We start from the raw sequence: 15,464 nt of genomic DNA, 5'->3' as shown, positions 1-15,464 counted from the left end.
CTGGTAAGACAATATTTACTCTCCTAAGATTTCTATTTGAGACAAGTGATGAATAAAGACGTCTTTCTTTTTTCTTTTTCATTGAAAAACTGAAGTTATAGAGCGCAAGATAATATTTACAAACCATTGCAGTTTTTCTTACCTCAGATTCAGGACTAAAACAAAACATATCTTGTCCTGCGCTGCTATTTTTTGCCACTTTATCTTTGCTAAGGACTTCAGCTGTCCTATTGCCATCTTTTCATCAAGTAATTTTTTAAAAATTATCTAAATTGGTTTCTCGTTGCTGGTTATTTTTGAGAACCAACAGTACTACAAACAACCTGTGATGCAAAAATACTGTACGAAACTTCTAGCTTCATAATGTTAAAATGTAATTTTAAAGGCTTCTTTGAATGCCAGGCAGTAAGCAAATATATGTGCCTTTTTGGACAACGTTGAAAAGTGATCAATGCATTAAAATAACTAAAAATGACTAATTCATTATAACTTGCTGAAGTCTTATTCTTAACTTTTTTAACTGTAAATAATGTAAAAGTTATTAAGTTCTGATTTATATGCATATATTTATACGGAGGGAATAGCATTATCTATAAAATGCAGTAGCTTTTAGTGCAATGTTCATTGTATTCCAGGTATGTAGCTGCTTAAGGGCTGAGACCCAGTCCTTCTGTAGGATATAAAAGCCACTGCTTTCCCAAGGATTGCAATGTTTTCAGTGTGACTCAAATAGAAAGCAGTAATAACTACTGTTAAATGAAAGGTTATTTCAATTCTTAGAAAATTAAAAATATTTGGAATCCATGTGAAGTGCTTCATGGTGTGCAAAGTTTTTTGGTGTTGATTTTGCACTGCACTTGGTGATTTGAGATTATCATCCAGGTAATTGTTAGCCTTGTTGATTCTCAGCTCTTCATGCACGAAATGGCTTTATAAAAATTTTTATTTTTCTTGTGCTTTGCACAGTAAGTTGGTTAGCCAAATGTGTAAATTACTTCCTTTTCTAAAGATCTTTTCCATTTGGTAATTTGTTCAGATAAAGTAATTCAGATAAAAAAATATTATTCAGCTTTGCACGTGTATTCTTGTTCGGCAGTGGGGAATTCTGTTCCTCATATTTTATGTGAGTGCACTTGAAACACTTAAGATTCCAGAGAGTGTTTTCATCTACACCTTTAGACGTTATTATATAGTTTGTTTAAAATAAATACGTAAAAATTGGCAGGCATATAGAAGTGTCTTACAGATTATGCTGGTTTTTCTTCAGTAAAATGAATTAAAATGAATGAAGTCTTTCCCCTACCCTCCCTGTCCCCCCTTTTCTTCCTCCTATCTGAAGATACCTGTCTGGAGATTGGATTCCCTGGCATCTGAGAAGGTATGGTGGGGTGTATTTTGTTTTTGAGGCAAGAAAACATTAAGATGTTAATGCAAAAAGACATCAAAGGTTTCTTAATTTGGGGAGTGTTAGTTGGCTGTCTTTATACTATATTTTTATGAACTTAATGTTGATTCTATCCCAGCTTCACATAAAAGAAAATTCCAGCACTGTGCCCACAGGTAGTTGGCCAGGAAAGAGTGTATACAGACCTGTAGTGTGATCAGTGAGCAGCTTTTCTTTTTCAGGAAAACAGATTAAAAAACACAAAGCCCAAAATGTAATTAAATAGTGTACTAATCAGTATGTAATACTTCAATATTTTGTGTGTTTCGTTAGGATGAGTTAATTTGCACTATTAATTTCCCCAAATTAATGTGCATATTATTAAGCCTACTATTTCCATACTGAATTTCAGGTGGTAGATGAATTAATATTATAATCAGTGCTATGAGATCTGAACTTTCATTTAGACTGTCAGTGAAAATTGTAGAAGATGGCTTAAAAACCCAGATATCCATAGATTTTTTTGCATTGTGACGCTAGTAACTTCAGAGACCTCTTGTATTGTAGAACTCTGTTAGTAACTTTGGATGTTCTGGCAGAGAAAGAACAGAAAACTGTCAAACACCTGTGTTTTGGGGAGCTTGACTTTTTGCCACATGGGGAGGAAGGATTTATGTTTTTGTTTACGCAAATAACAGGCTTGAAATCCCCACGTGGGGTTATATTCAGGGGGCAGCTGCTGCTTTTACTTACCATAAGCAAGAATAATTGGTGCTTTGGAACTGTACTTGCCTCACAGCTTGCCCCTGGGCTGGGGAAAAGAGAAATCCCTGCCCTAAGGTCTGCTTAATTGCCTTCCTGTCAAAACATACACTTGCCTGAGAGGCTTAAATGTAACCTTTAGCTAAATTAAATAATTGCCAGTAAATAATTTGCTACCCAAGTAAAGGACCACATGATAGATAAATTCATTGATATGTTTGACTATATTTTCTTGTGATATTGATGTAATAATATACTTAAGTTCATAGATCCTACTTCATGTAGTTAACTGTGATTTTTAAATGGGCAAGTTTTCAAATAGTAGCATGAAAAAAAAAGGCAAGTATTACATGGAGTAATTTGACTTTAATTGTGAAATCTATTAAATGTTTCAGTGTTCTTACAGTTGGCTTCGCATTTAGAGGTGTTCTGAGTATTTTTTTTTTTTTTTTTTTTTCCCCAGACTTCCATGGAGAAGGCTTAGTTCCACAGATGCTAAAAGTATTTTGTTTTGGAGTCAATCTGAGGTAGTATGCAGTTTGTACTGGGGTTCCTGACTAGCTGTGTTTGCAGTAAGAAAAAGAAAAGAAAAATACTTGAAATACAAGGTTGCTGGGATAATGCATTGCAGAGAAGGCTGACTCCCACTTGGTACTGACTCCACTTCATAACATGTACACACAGAGGATGCCAGCCCAGAGGGCTTTCTCTTAACCATAATAGTGGTTTTTACCCTCTTATGCTGCAGGGTTTTGAATCGTGCTACAATGCGTTTGTGTTTTCATGAAGGTGGTTCACCCCATAGCTCTCTTGTGAGCTTCAGTCTGATTGCATAGATCCTGCAAGAAAAGAAACTAATTTTCAAGCTGTTAACAGTTCATGAATAATAGTTTAATTAAGCATTGACATCGTAATTTGGACAGAAGTAATAGTTTAACTTCAAACTGTAGATGGTGATGGAGAGAGAATACTGATAATCTGTGTTTCAAATTCAGTCCATTGCCTGCTGTATGTCACCTGTTTTTTTGTTTATAATATTCCATTCTTCCATCCTCTAATTATTTTTTTTTTAAATAGCAACAGTTAGGTATCACATCAAGATAATTTACAAATACTGAATTATAAAACCACAGTATGAAAAAAACAAAAACCAAACCTGTTGATATATTCCTCTATGTACTACATGATACATTTGTTTACTTGTCTTTTCTGGAGTAGCAAATAGCCTACATACTTGAAGGTCTTGGCTGAGTTTGGCAGAGACTTGTCGCTTGCAGATTGCCAGGGCATCGGAGATCTGCAGGAGTAACTTGTGTCACTTCTTGGATGCTTTTTTTGACATCTTTATAGGACCTGATTTTTTTCCATGTTGCTGCTTTATACTTTGATTATTTGGTGTGTTTGCAGTGTGCCTAATTAGACAAAATAACCAGCTGTTTTGGAATGCTTACCTTCTACCTTTAGATGAAATGCGTGAATATTGAGCTCTCAAAAATTGTTACTGTTCGAGTTTTCTAGAATGTCTTCTGTTTTTAGTGGTATCAGTTATTTAAAAAGTCACTTTGCCTTTTTCTCCTCTGTTTTTTTTTAACAAGACTTACAGCCAGTGTAGAGTAAAATCATATAAATTATATTGTATACATGTATTCTATGGTTGAAAAAGTTATATCAGATTGGGCTCTGATTTTTTTGTAGGCAATCAAAGCTGGCTGTTTTGTTATTTACTGGGGTAAGCCCTGTCTGCGTCCCTTGTTGTGCTGAGATCACTGGCAAGCTGCACAGGCCTTGGGCCTGCAGGCCCGGCTGGCTGCTGCACCAGGCTTTTGTCTGGGCGGGTGCACCAGCACTATTTAGATGCTAATGGCATAGAAGTTTGCTGTTTTGTAGGAGAACTTGACTGCATCTCAGGAATGTGGCCTGTCTGGTTGTATGTTAGCTTCAGCATTAAAAGGGCCTACTGTAATTCCTGCCTGCCAGTCGATTAAGGCTGCAGTCTTCTGGTTTACAGCTCAGATGTGCCAAAGGAAATTGTTGGGCTTGGTGGAGAATTACACACTTCTTTGGTTCTACCAAATCTTACCTACCAATTTGTTTGCTTTTTGCTTGCCATCTGTGATTACAGAATAAAGTGTGTTTGCTGTGTGAAGCAATACATGGCATTAGCTCTGCTGACAAATAATTGAGACTTCGTGTTTGTTATGTGGAAGGGTAACTAAATGCTGTAGTTGCAAGAGAAGCAGGAAGAAACAATATAAACTGTGGTTTATTTCTGTATTTTTCTTGCAGAAGTGACAGTTTTCTGTTGTTAGGCTATTTTCTGGTTCAGTGCAATATGTATTCTGGTTCATGTTTTGGCGGCGGTGAATAGATGAATAATCTAGACATAACAGGAACGTATTACAATCAATTTAAATTCTACTCACGACTTCCTACCAATAATTTTCTGTATTTTGTGCAGAAAAAGATGTGTGTGTGATGCAAACGTGAACTTGAAAAGTATCCCTGGCAGTGAGATTTGTATCGGTCTATTTTATACATTAACACAGTACTCATCAGATTTTCTGCTTTGCACTCCCTACACATTCTTGTTGTAAAATAAAGCAAAAATTGTTTATTTGGCTTTCTCAAAAGGAGTGCATATTCTTTAAGCTTTTTCAAAGCTGTCAGCTGATAAATTGCTTTAAGACCTCATCACAATATTAGGTGAAACTCCTGTGGAGGGAGCACAGGGGAAGAAAATTGTAAATCTAGTTGTACTCAGCTAGCAATTACTTTAGCAGATAAAACAGAATATATGCAAATATCTCCTGAGCACTTATGGCTTTCAGATGCTGACTGTCTGTATCCCTAGCCAAAAAAGGGCATATGATAATTAGATTTTGAAGGACCATGTGCTGTTGCTACAGAGCTAAATATTAAAATGCAAGAAAGCAGACTACCACATGGCACAATTGATTTTTATGGCAGTTCATGTTAAAATGCTCTCTTTTTATATTGCCTTTTAGGTTACCTAGGGTGAAACAAAATTACAGGCTTGGAAACTCTGGAAAAGCTCAGCATCAGCATTTGAGGTAAAAATGAACATACTGAAGTAATCTTGGGAGTGTCCTTCTCGTTAACTTTATGGAACTGATTGGAGTAGAAATTTTCATCAAGATTCATTTTGCATTTAAGTTTTCAGTATTGATTAAAAAAAATTTGACTTCAGAGTCTCTCTAGGTCTGGGAAAACTAATACTCTAGGTGAATATCTTATGTAAATTTTGTGCTTTAGAGCTTTGAGAATATTGTAAATCTGCTTAGATATACTATGTTTTGTGTTTTAAGTTAGTTTTATGAAGTTGCTAATGTATCTATGAAGTTGTCATGAATTACTGCTGATTTTACGTGTATAGCTAAATGTGTTTTTATACAATTTGAAATTTATTAATTGCAAAATATTACTTTTATTTAAATATACATGTTCTAATTGCTTAGAAATTGTTGCTGCTTTTTTATTAATTTATTGTGGCTTCAAATTGAAACTAAAAATCTGAATTCCATTTTTTATGTTTAAGTGAAATGAAAGTATTTGTATGGAAAAAACATTACATTTGAAAAAAAATAATTGAAAACATACTTCTATTATATTTTCATATGAAACAATTATTAGTATTAATCATAGTAACCTGTTAAGTAGGATTAGGGAATTATGCTTTCCTTGCATATTTAAACTATCAGAAATTAGCATTTAAATCATAATTATTTTATAATAATAATAATTTTGTGTTTCTACTACTAAAATAAAATCATGCACAAGATGGACTTTAATTGGCCAAGAGAAATGAACTATTTTAGTATAGCACTGACACATTTATAATATTTCTAAGCAAATGAATTTCCACAATTAACCCTGGTATTGTAGTTCCCTTTTCAAATCATTTTTATACTTCAGAGGGATTTTTTGTTCTTCTTTTTAAGAGCCGAAGCTTGCAAATTATGTGATTAACCTACAAGCTGATATCATGATGTCAAAATGCAGTTTGGAAAGCATAAGCACAGAGGCTGCAGAAATTAAAACGGTAAGTTTGTGGTATGGGAGAAACAGATTTTTGTGCACCGCTTCAGTATATTCTCCTGGTTTATATTTAAAGCTCCTTCAGGACTATTAAGTGACTGCTGTGCGTGTGGATATAGAAACTTAGGTTGAGTTACTTTGGAAAGAATGATGAAAATACCTACATTATGTTATCTGTGGATGGTTAGGTGAAGCAATGGCATAAAGAAAGGTGTTTGCTACGCAACACGTGCCTTGATATTTTCTGTAAAACCAGGTATGATTGGAAATGTATTTTTAGAGTGGTTATTGTTTAACATTCAGTTGTGGGTTTTACACTGAAATATGGTTGTGTAGGTGAAATAGAGAGGAAATAAAGGGGAAGAGGGAAGAGGCAAAGTGTTGGAATTAGAACTAAGTTTATATGTTTTAGGAGATAAAAACTTACTGAGGAAAGTAGATGGCAGGTAACTAGTTTTGGTCTTACTCTCAACAGTATGCTTCAGTTTGGGTTGTAGTTGAGCAAAAACAGGAGAGAGACTCTGTGATTAAAGCTGTGTATAAAAAAATAAAATGATATGTGGTTTGATGTCATAGAGAGGGCATACATGTACCTAATTTCACCTGTCTTCACCTCCCTTTGCCTTGTATTTAAATGCTGTGTGCTTCAAGTTTTATCTCTTGCCCTCTGTGTTAAGGGGGTGAAAGGAGAAATCTGCATCTCAGCAGTTCTGCACCCCTGATTAATGAACTGCATAGGCAGGCCAGTTGCACTGGGATTTGTATGCATCTTTTTAAAAGATGAAATAGTTTGTCCTAGTATCTGGCTGCATGTCTGTATGTGTTACAGGAGAACTGTCTCCTTTTTAAACTGTATACTTGTGTCAGTAGCAATATGCTAGAAAACAGATACGTTTTCATTTTCTCATTTTATTTCTGTACTGGCAAATACCTTGCAGCCCATGTATGCTATGCTGATATATCAAGGTATAATCCTATTGCTTTAGGGTCTGTTACAGTGTACAGCAGCATAAGTTTGTTGGTGTGAACTGTGTCCTGTTGGCTTTATTGATAGAGCTGGGCTAATTGCAACGGAAAGCGTTTATTACACATTTGCCTCAAATCCAGGTTTACACGTACCAGTGACTGAACACTTGAAGGACTTCAGGGGTTGTGCATTTATCTGAATCTGCTAAGTGTCATGTTATACTCCATTTCTCTCCTATTGTCAGAAGTTTAGGAGGAGTCTGGCAGGCATTCCAGCTGCTAACTATATCGTGTTGCATGTAGAAGTGCTTCAGAAGCAGCTCATTCAAATGTGGAGCCTCAGTGTAATTTTAATTTTCCTAGGTTCTCCAATTGAAGTTTTCTGAACAACAAAAAGCAGCCTTGGGCTCCCTTGCCTTGCTGTTAACAACCAATGTTCTGGTTGCAGTGTAAGGCTGATTTTATATCATAAAAATATAACAAATAAAATCTAGTTCAAGATGAACATTCACAGTGAATACTGATTGTACTAGGGAAACCAGGGAAGTTGGCTTTTGGAGGTATACTTAAGCTTTGTAAGCATTTATGCATTCTGTTTGTGTGTCTTGAAAGTGAGTAGATCTAAATTTTTATTTTAAAAAATATTGTAGGACCACGAAAACTGTTAGTGCATCTGGTGAAGGTCTCTGAAGGATAATCGATATGGAATGTTTTGTGCAGCTTCCCTGTATGTGTTGAAATATGTTAAAGATAGCAAGCAATAACAGGGATTTCTGATTAATGCTCTTTAATTATACTGTTTGACAGTGTTTCCGTACTTTAATCATCTGGGCCAAGTGATGTCCTTCAGAAACTTAGGAAAGTTTCTGATCCTGATTTAGAAACGAGATAACAGAAGAATCTCGTATGTACACCTTCACTTGAGCAAAATAATTCTTGTTGGAGAGAGCTTACAGTATAAAAAGTCACTATAACAAACTTTTTAGTGTTAACTGAATATTTTCCATATTTTTAAATTAACATTTACATTGATCTTTGACTCTGTATTTTGTATTCTTAATATTTTACAAATTTCTTTTTATTCATCCATTATCAGGAAAGAATTTTCTGTAGATCTTTTAACACATTCATGTTTCATGTAGCACTCAGATGTGTAATTTGTTGGAAAGAGTGCGATGTTGAGACTCTTTAGGTGCTCATGGGAGAGAATATACAAGCAGCAAGTTTCTGTTCCTATTTTTTGTATGGATTATGGTTTATTTACTCTCAAGTAAGTGTTATTTCATCTCTTCCTATCAGAGGTTAATCTGTTTTTTCTTCCAATGCTGACAGTGTTTTTAGATAATAAATCAAAAACTTGTAGGCAAAGATGAAAACCTACGGCATCAGAAATATTTATTTTATCGTTAAGACTGTGTCAGGTAGAAATTCAGACATCAAGGCTAGAGGTCTTGAAGGCAGAGGAAATATGTTGTATTTGGCAGTAATAATTTTTTGTGAATAGGAGGGAGGTGTAGTTTTGTATTAAGTTGTTATAAATCTAACATGTAGTAGGCATGCAACTGGTGGTTAAAAACTTGAAAGATAAATCCCAGTGGCTCCAGTCTCTTCCCTGTTTACTTCGGTGTCATTCTATAAATGTTTTAAACAGTCCTTGGAGCAGGGCTAGATCCAGGATGTCCTATTTCAGGTGAGCGCCCTACTTGGTTTGGCTTGTATTCCTTAGTGCAGTAAAACTGGAAGTTTTCTTATGCACCAAAGGACTGCTTCAACTTAGGTATGGTCCTGTGACTGAAAAACCTATACCTGTGTTCCAGAATCATCCTAGCCTGGAAGAAGCTGCTATTAAATGTTCATTCCCAACCTTGTGCGTTTTTGAAATACATTTCTTTAAAAGGTAGAACACTGGGCTAATCTTATTTGAAGTTTACAGTTCATTGTGTGTTCGCATAAACACACATTAAAGTGAGGATATCAAGTTGTGGGTTTTGCTGTTAAACTACCGAGACTTGTGGCCAAAAAAATTGGACCTTTTCAGTATTTATTTCCTAAGAACAGATAAGGCTGGACACTATGCTGCTTTTGTCCAGCTTTTATAGCCTAGTCTAGAGCCTCATGAAGCAGAACTTCTGTTTCCTGTATTTTTCCCTTTAAATTTGACTTCAGCAAGTTCTTAGTTTCTTGCTGTATCAATATCCAAATAACACAGTTGGTAAAGATAGAACATCTTTGTAGATATCTTTGTTACTTATACTGGCAGAGCAGGACTGTTTTATTTTCCTGCTTCCCTTTTAGCTAGTTTCAGGGCTCGGTTAACTTCTGTCCACAAATTCTGAACATATGTACTTACATCTCAACTGTTTCCAATTTAAAACCTGTTCTTCAAGTAGATCTGTTTTTCCCCTTCTTATTTCTAGATGGGCTTGCACTGCTTTTCTTTTATTGAAGAACTTGATATTTTTCCTTGCTATTGAAATAGAGACTTATAATGATATAATTACTTCATTATTATGGCCTATTCCCATAATAACATTGACATTGGTCTTGTCAGATCTTATATACTTCCAATACAAATAATAAAAACGAAGGCCAGAACTAGGAAACTGTTCAACACACCAGGAAGTAGCATTGGTGGTTTACGGAGGTGGACTTCTTTCTTCTTACCTGAGTAACCATACAGTGGGTGGGAATCAAAGCTGTTTCAAGAGTGCTCTGCCTCATGAGAGCTTCACTCTATTATTTTGCTAATTAATAACACAGTTCATGATAGCTAAATCCTGCTTTTTGGGAGGTCAGATTATAGGGTAGTAATAGTATGATTAACTGTAGAAGAAAACACTGTTTTAAATTACTAATGCATACATACTTCTTCTTTTGCACTTCAAAAAATTGCATGATTTTTAATGAGAATGCTTTTTTATCTGGATGAGATGATTGTATTTTAGGGCAGGTCTTTCATGAAGCTATGTAGGAAACAAAACTAGTTTACAGTGTACAATATTTCCCAGGAGCGAGGCAGTGATTTGTAGGATCAATCTGGAGCTGCATTTAAGTATGAATCTCTGCTCCTTGCAGTGGGATAGCTATCCTGGTATCATTGTCATGGAGTAGTATGTTGAAAAGGAGATAAGCTTCTTTGTGAATATTAGATCCTAAAGATCCTAAGTTTGTTTTACTAAAAGATTTCTCAAACATATTTAATTTTTAATCTTTTAATATTTAATTTGTTTTTCCTGAGGTTGTATTTATGGTTTGGAAAAGAAATACAAAATAGGTGGAATAGCAAACAAAAAGGAGACATAGCTGATCCTAAATGCTGTATAAGACCAAAGTGGCTGAGCTTAGGTATGGAAATGATGGGCAAGTCACCTTAGCAAAAAAAAAATTAAAAAAATAAAAAATAAAAAAAAAATCCTGGTCCATTCCAGCCTTGAACAATTATGACTGTTACCAGGTCTTGTTTTAAAACTGAAAAGCAAATAGAAATTATGCTTCTACATGAGTTTCTTTGTGGAAGTAGAGAAAAGTGCCTGAGGCCATTTCAATGAAATGTTGTCATCAGAAAGACCTCTGCATTCTTCAAAGGATTTTTTTTTCTGTTACCAAATAACATGTTATTCATTTGAATATAAAAAAGAAAAGCCAGATACATTAAAGGATAAGCTCATTTATTACCTTGAGAGGGGGAGAACTTTCCACTAGTCCCCCCCAACTCATGCGCATTAGCTGTTACTTCATACAGAAGCTGCTTCTATGTTAGCCATGCCCGGAGTTTCCAGGTGCTTTCTACCAGTAGCTGGGGAAGATTGTGTATCGCACAAGAGTCCTTGTCACCTGACTGATGTAATCTGATTAATTCCATATTGATTAACATCAGTACATTTGATGTGTAAATGCTTCGGAGATCAGAATGTCAAGGATGATCATCTTTTACTACATGCAATTGTAGCACGTACACACATCTCCTGCTACTTGTCTTATATGGCACAGAACTGTGGAAACTTCAGTGAAGGAGCGGCCATCCATGAAGCCACTGGCTCCAAAGGGAGTGAACCAAACACTCTTTTGGTCTTAATGGATTTGCAGACTGTATGAAGTGACTATTCCAGTTATTAGAACTGAACCTGCACGTTCTCGTATACAGCCTGAAATCTATAAAAACAACTTTAAAATCTCCAGGACTCTTCTTATATTACAACTGAAACGAATAATAATGTATTTCTGAATTTATGATGTGTGTAACCTATGTTGGTTTTTTATCTGCAACCAAATAAAGCAATATTGTATTGATCTGTTCTTTTCCATTTAGAGAATGTGAAAGACCCAGGCTGAAAACATAACTTAGGTTATGGGACTGAAAAAGTAAATGAGAAGTAATCACAAGATTTGATTGAGTTCAGAGATTCATTCAAAAGCAACTGGAAAAATCAGTTAGAGAATGCTCTTGACATTCTAGTACATCCTTTAAAATAATACATTACTTTTTTTTCCCCTTAAGCCCTTGATTTCTTTTTTCTTTTTTCTTTGATTTTATTTTTTTCATCTTTTATTTCTGGTATCTTCTAACCCTGACAGTTTCTGTGAAGCTCAAATTAAAATATCAGACTAGATTCCTGGAATAGTAGCACTCTCCTTTTAGTAAAGAAATACTTTTCTGATAGAGAGGGAAGTGCATTGATTCCCGAGCCAAAGACTAAAGTTGAGTTCACCCTCTTTTTCACTAAGCATTTCTTTCTGGCTGCCTTTAAAACAGAAATAGTTCTTTATAATGGAGTGCAGCAGTGTTACTTCAACTTAACCACACTGCCCTTCAGGCTTCTCCTGCCCCTTTGGAAAAAAATAAATTGAAACAAAGCTTTGTCTCTGACTATTTTTTGTAAAGGGGCATTACTTCTGCATAAATGTCCAAGAGGAATAATCATACAATTCAATGTAATGCCTTCTTTTTGTCTTACAAGATACACAGGAGATGGAACCTAGACTGAATCAGTCTGATCTCATCAGAGCTTCTCATAGTTACTTAATGTTAGTTACATTAGAATACATGTACAAGTCACTGTCAAGACATGGTCTAAATTGTAATATTTAACTTGGAAATATGAATATACAATGAAGAGCTTACACTCTGTTGTAAATAAAAGAAAACTTTGTCTTAATACAAAGAGAAATGAATACTTTTCTTCTTACTTGGACTGCTTTATTTATAGTCTTTCAAAGTAATTATTTCTTATAACCTTCAGAGGTCAGTGTTTTCTGTTACATACCATATCACACTTGTCTCAGAATTACAAATATTCTTTCCTAGTGCAACAGTTGCAAAAATTATTTTTCCTGTTGTACAGAATAGCAAGGACATTTCTATACGATAGGGTGGTAATTAGCTTTTTCTCATATGTTTTTAAGTCTTAAATTTGAAGCCGGGGTAGTTTTAGCATCAGTCCTGTCCCCCCCCCACAAAAAAAAAGGCATTAAATGAATTCAGAACATCTGGAAATGTCAAGGGAAACCAGCTATTGAAAACATTGTTTAGTTGAGTAGGATATTTATCTGCTTTGAAGGTGGGGGGAGGAGTTCAAAAAGTTCATCAGAGTTGATGCAGTATGTTTGTATTATAGCAAATAGCTCTATAGTACACCTTCATGCCTTGTCTATTCAGTCTCCCTGGGAAAGGTAGAATTGATTTATACCTTGATTTTCCTGACAGTTATCAAACATTCCTAAAAGCCTTCAGTGATGAAGGGTTTCCCTTTACTAGGGGTAGTATTTTCTGGTGTGTAGTTGTGAATGGATTGTCTATTAATTAGAGTATTTTTCTGGAAACTTATGGTTAACCTGACAAGGGACCCATTATCCATTAGTTCTTATCAAGTTCTTATCAGCATCATCAGCAATCATTTGTTAAATTGCCATCAGCTCTTCAACAGATTCTGGTTAGGTTAACTGAAAACAGAGGTTCTTTTGAAGCTTCTGTTCATTTTCCTTTGATTAAAATGAAGTCCATGTTGCGTGCATGTATGTGTATGTAAAGTTTTGACTGGTCATAGGACTTCTTGCACAGAAAGAAAAATGGAAAATGTGGTAGACTGACTTAGTACCTACGGTATCGAAAATCTATTTATTTTCTTTCATGAAGCAAAGCTAGAACAGCTTTATTTCTTTTTTAATCAATAAATTTTAAAAGGGGGGGTTTGTCAGAACACAAATAGAACTTCATTCAGAAAGGTACAAATCCAAGTGACTAGAATGAACTTCGACCCATGAAGTGCAGCTCCTTTTGAATTTCTTTGATAAATACACATCTTTAAATGAAGAAAGTCTCCAAGTTTGAAATTGAAATGTTCTGCTGAAAATAACGAGACTTACTGCTTACTGGAAGTGAAATAAGAATAAAGTTTTATATTATTTTTTAGATTTTGTTTTGGTTTTGCTTTATATTGTCATTATCTAATATTGTTTCTCTTTCTTCTCATAGTAGGCTGTGCTGGAACAAAAATGCAATGAAAGAAACACTGGATGAATGAATGAAGAGCCCTGCTTTGCAATCCCTCAGCATGGCGGGACTGCAGCTCATGACCCCTGCTTCCTCCCCAATGGGTCCTTTTTTTGGACTACCATGGCAACAAGAAGCAATTCATGATAACATTTACACGCCAAGAAAATATCAGGTACTAGTGATAATACTTTGTTTTTTTCTGACGTTAATATATTAGTAAAATTAAATCCATCAATTCAATAGAGAAGGAACTAGAGCAGCTGGAGAAAGTAGTGTTGGACACAGCCTAGGCATACATCTCTTACAGCTCCACCTATTGGGAGCTAATTGTGTCTCTGTTTCCTTACCTTGGCTGCATTCTGCTTTTGTAATAATCCTGTTCCCTCTTACCAGTTTGCTCTAATAAACCAGACTTTTAAGCTGAATATTCTCCTGCTCTGCTCTCTGCAAGATGCACAAGATTGTACACTGTGATTATATGCATAAAGTCATGTCTCCTTCTGTCTTCTCCATAGTAAATACAGATTTTGATTCACATATGTATCAAAACACTTCAGTAACGTCAGAAATGCTGTCAGGGCACTCTGATTTTCAGTTTGCTACAGAAAGCTATTTCTGGTTTCTGGAATTTCAGTTGTCTTTGTGCCCTGCAGAGGTGCCTGAAAGCTAGCATTTGGCTAGTATTACTGAAAAGGTTATATCACAGTGAGCTAACATACTTGCATATTTGACTTAATTGATGTATATAATTAGATTTAAAAGCACTAGCTTGTTGTTTCAGACAGTATATCTAGTAACATAGTCATCTCTTAAAAAGCTATAGTTAGAAAGATATTTAGAACATGAATATATAATGATACTAGAGGAATTTAGTTTTAGAAGCAGGGCTTTGTCACTAATGAGGACACTCTTAATTCTGTGGCACTGGGAGAAAGGGCTCTAAGAGGTAACATTGGCCTGTCTGTAGTTTATTTACCACCTGTGTTGTTTTTTGTCAGCCTTTTCACTGCATTGCTGCAAATAATATTATTTTTTAATCTAGGTTGAACTGCTTGAAGCAGCTTTGGATCATAATACAATAGTCTGTTTAAACACTGGCTCAGGGAAGACTTTTATTGCAGTACTACTCACTAAAGAGCTGTCCTATCAGATCAGGGGAGATTTCAACAAAAATGGAAGAAGAACTGTGTTCTTGGTCAACTCAGGTAAGAAGAGAAGTATACAAAGTTCCCAAATGTGCTAATGTTACTGTCAGGGGATACTCCTTAAGGGAAGCTGTGTGAAAGCAGTGTTGGGAGAAACTTTTTCATGAAGTCCTTAGCAGTAAGGATGCTGACTAAAGAATGTGATTGATACCTTTCACTTGTTGCCTATCGTACTCTTGATACCAACTCTTTATCTTTTACATCTCCTGTTTTCTGGTTTAAAATCAAGGCATAAAATCTGAAGTGCAGTTTAATTAGCAATTTGTTTCCTTACTGTAGTTTTACATGGAGGTAGTTGCCATGCAGCTAGCCTGGTTTGGCCTAACAAAGATCACATTATGAAATATGGTGCTAGTAATAGAGCAAACATCTTAAAGGTTTTTTCATACATTAATTTTTATGTGACTGAGGGTTTTTTGTCTCTTTCTTTTAAGCAAATCAAGTTGCTCAACAAGTGTCAGCTGTCAGGACACATTCAGATCTTAAAGTGGGAGAGTATTCAAGTTTAGAGGTAACTGAATCATGGACAAAAGAGAAATGGAGTCAGGAATTCTCTAAGCATCAGGTAATGTATTAAGTATAAACTACAAATATAAGC

At 35.2% G+C, this 15,464-nt stretch overlaps 1 protein-coding gene across 5 annotated transcripts in view; it reads left to right on the top strand.

The window, feature by feature from the left end:
• DICER1 (dicer 1, ribonuclease III) overlaps positions 1-15,464 on the top strand; it is a 69,596-nt gene that overhangs the window by 12,826 nt on the left and 41,306 nt on the right. For 2 of the 5 annotated variants that reach the window (XM_084522436.1, XM_084522435.1), the window contains exons 2-6: positions 5,152-5,217; positions 6,106-6,206; positions 13,641-13,833; positions 14,704-14,866; positions 15,301-15,431. In XM_084522436.1, coding sequence (XP_084378562.1) covers positions 13,690-13,833; positions 14,704-14,866; positions 15,301-15,431 — 438 coding nt within the window. In that variant the 5' untranslated portion in view covers positions 5,152-5,217; positions 6,106-6,206; positions 13,641-13,689. Of the gene's footprint in view, positions 1-1,339; positions 1,379-2,609; positions 2,674-5,151; positions 5,218-6,105; positions 6,207-13,640; positions 13,834-14,703; positions 14,867-15,300; positions 15,432-15,464 lie in introns of all 5 variants that reach the window. The other 3 variants (XM_084522437.1, XM_084522438.1, XM_084522439.1) reach the window with 3 other exon arrangements.

Source organism: Aythya ferina (assembly GCF_964211825.1).
Source record: "Aythya ferina genome assembly, chromosome: 5".
Taxonomy (NCBI): Eukaryota; Metazoa; Chordata; class Aves; order Anseriformes; family Anatidae; genus Aythya; species Aythya ferina.
Note: the sequence above shows the minus strand (reverse complement) of the source record. Positions and strands in the feature narration are given on the sequence as shown.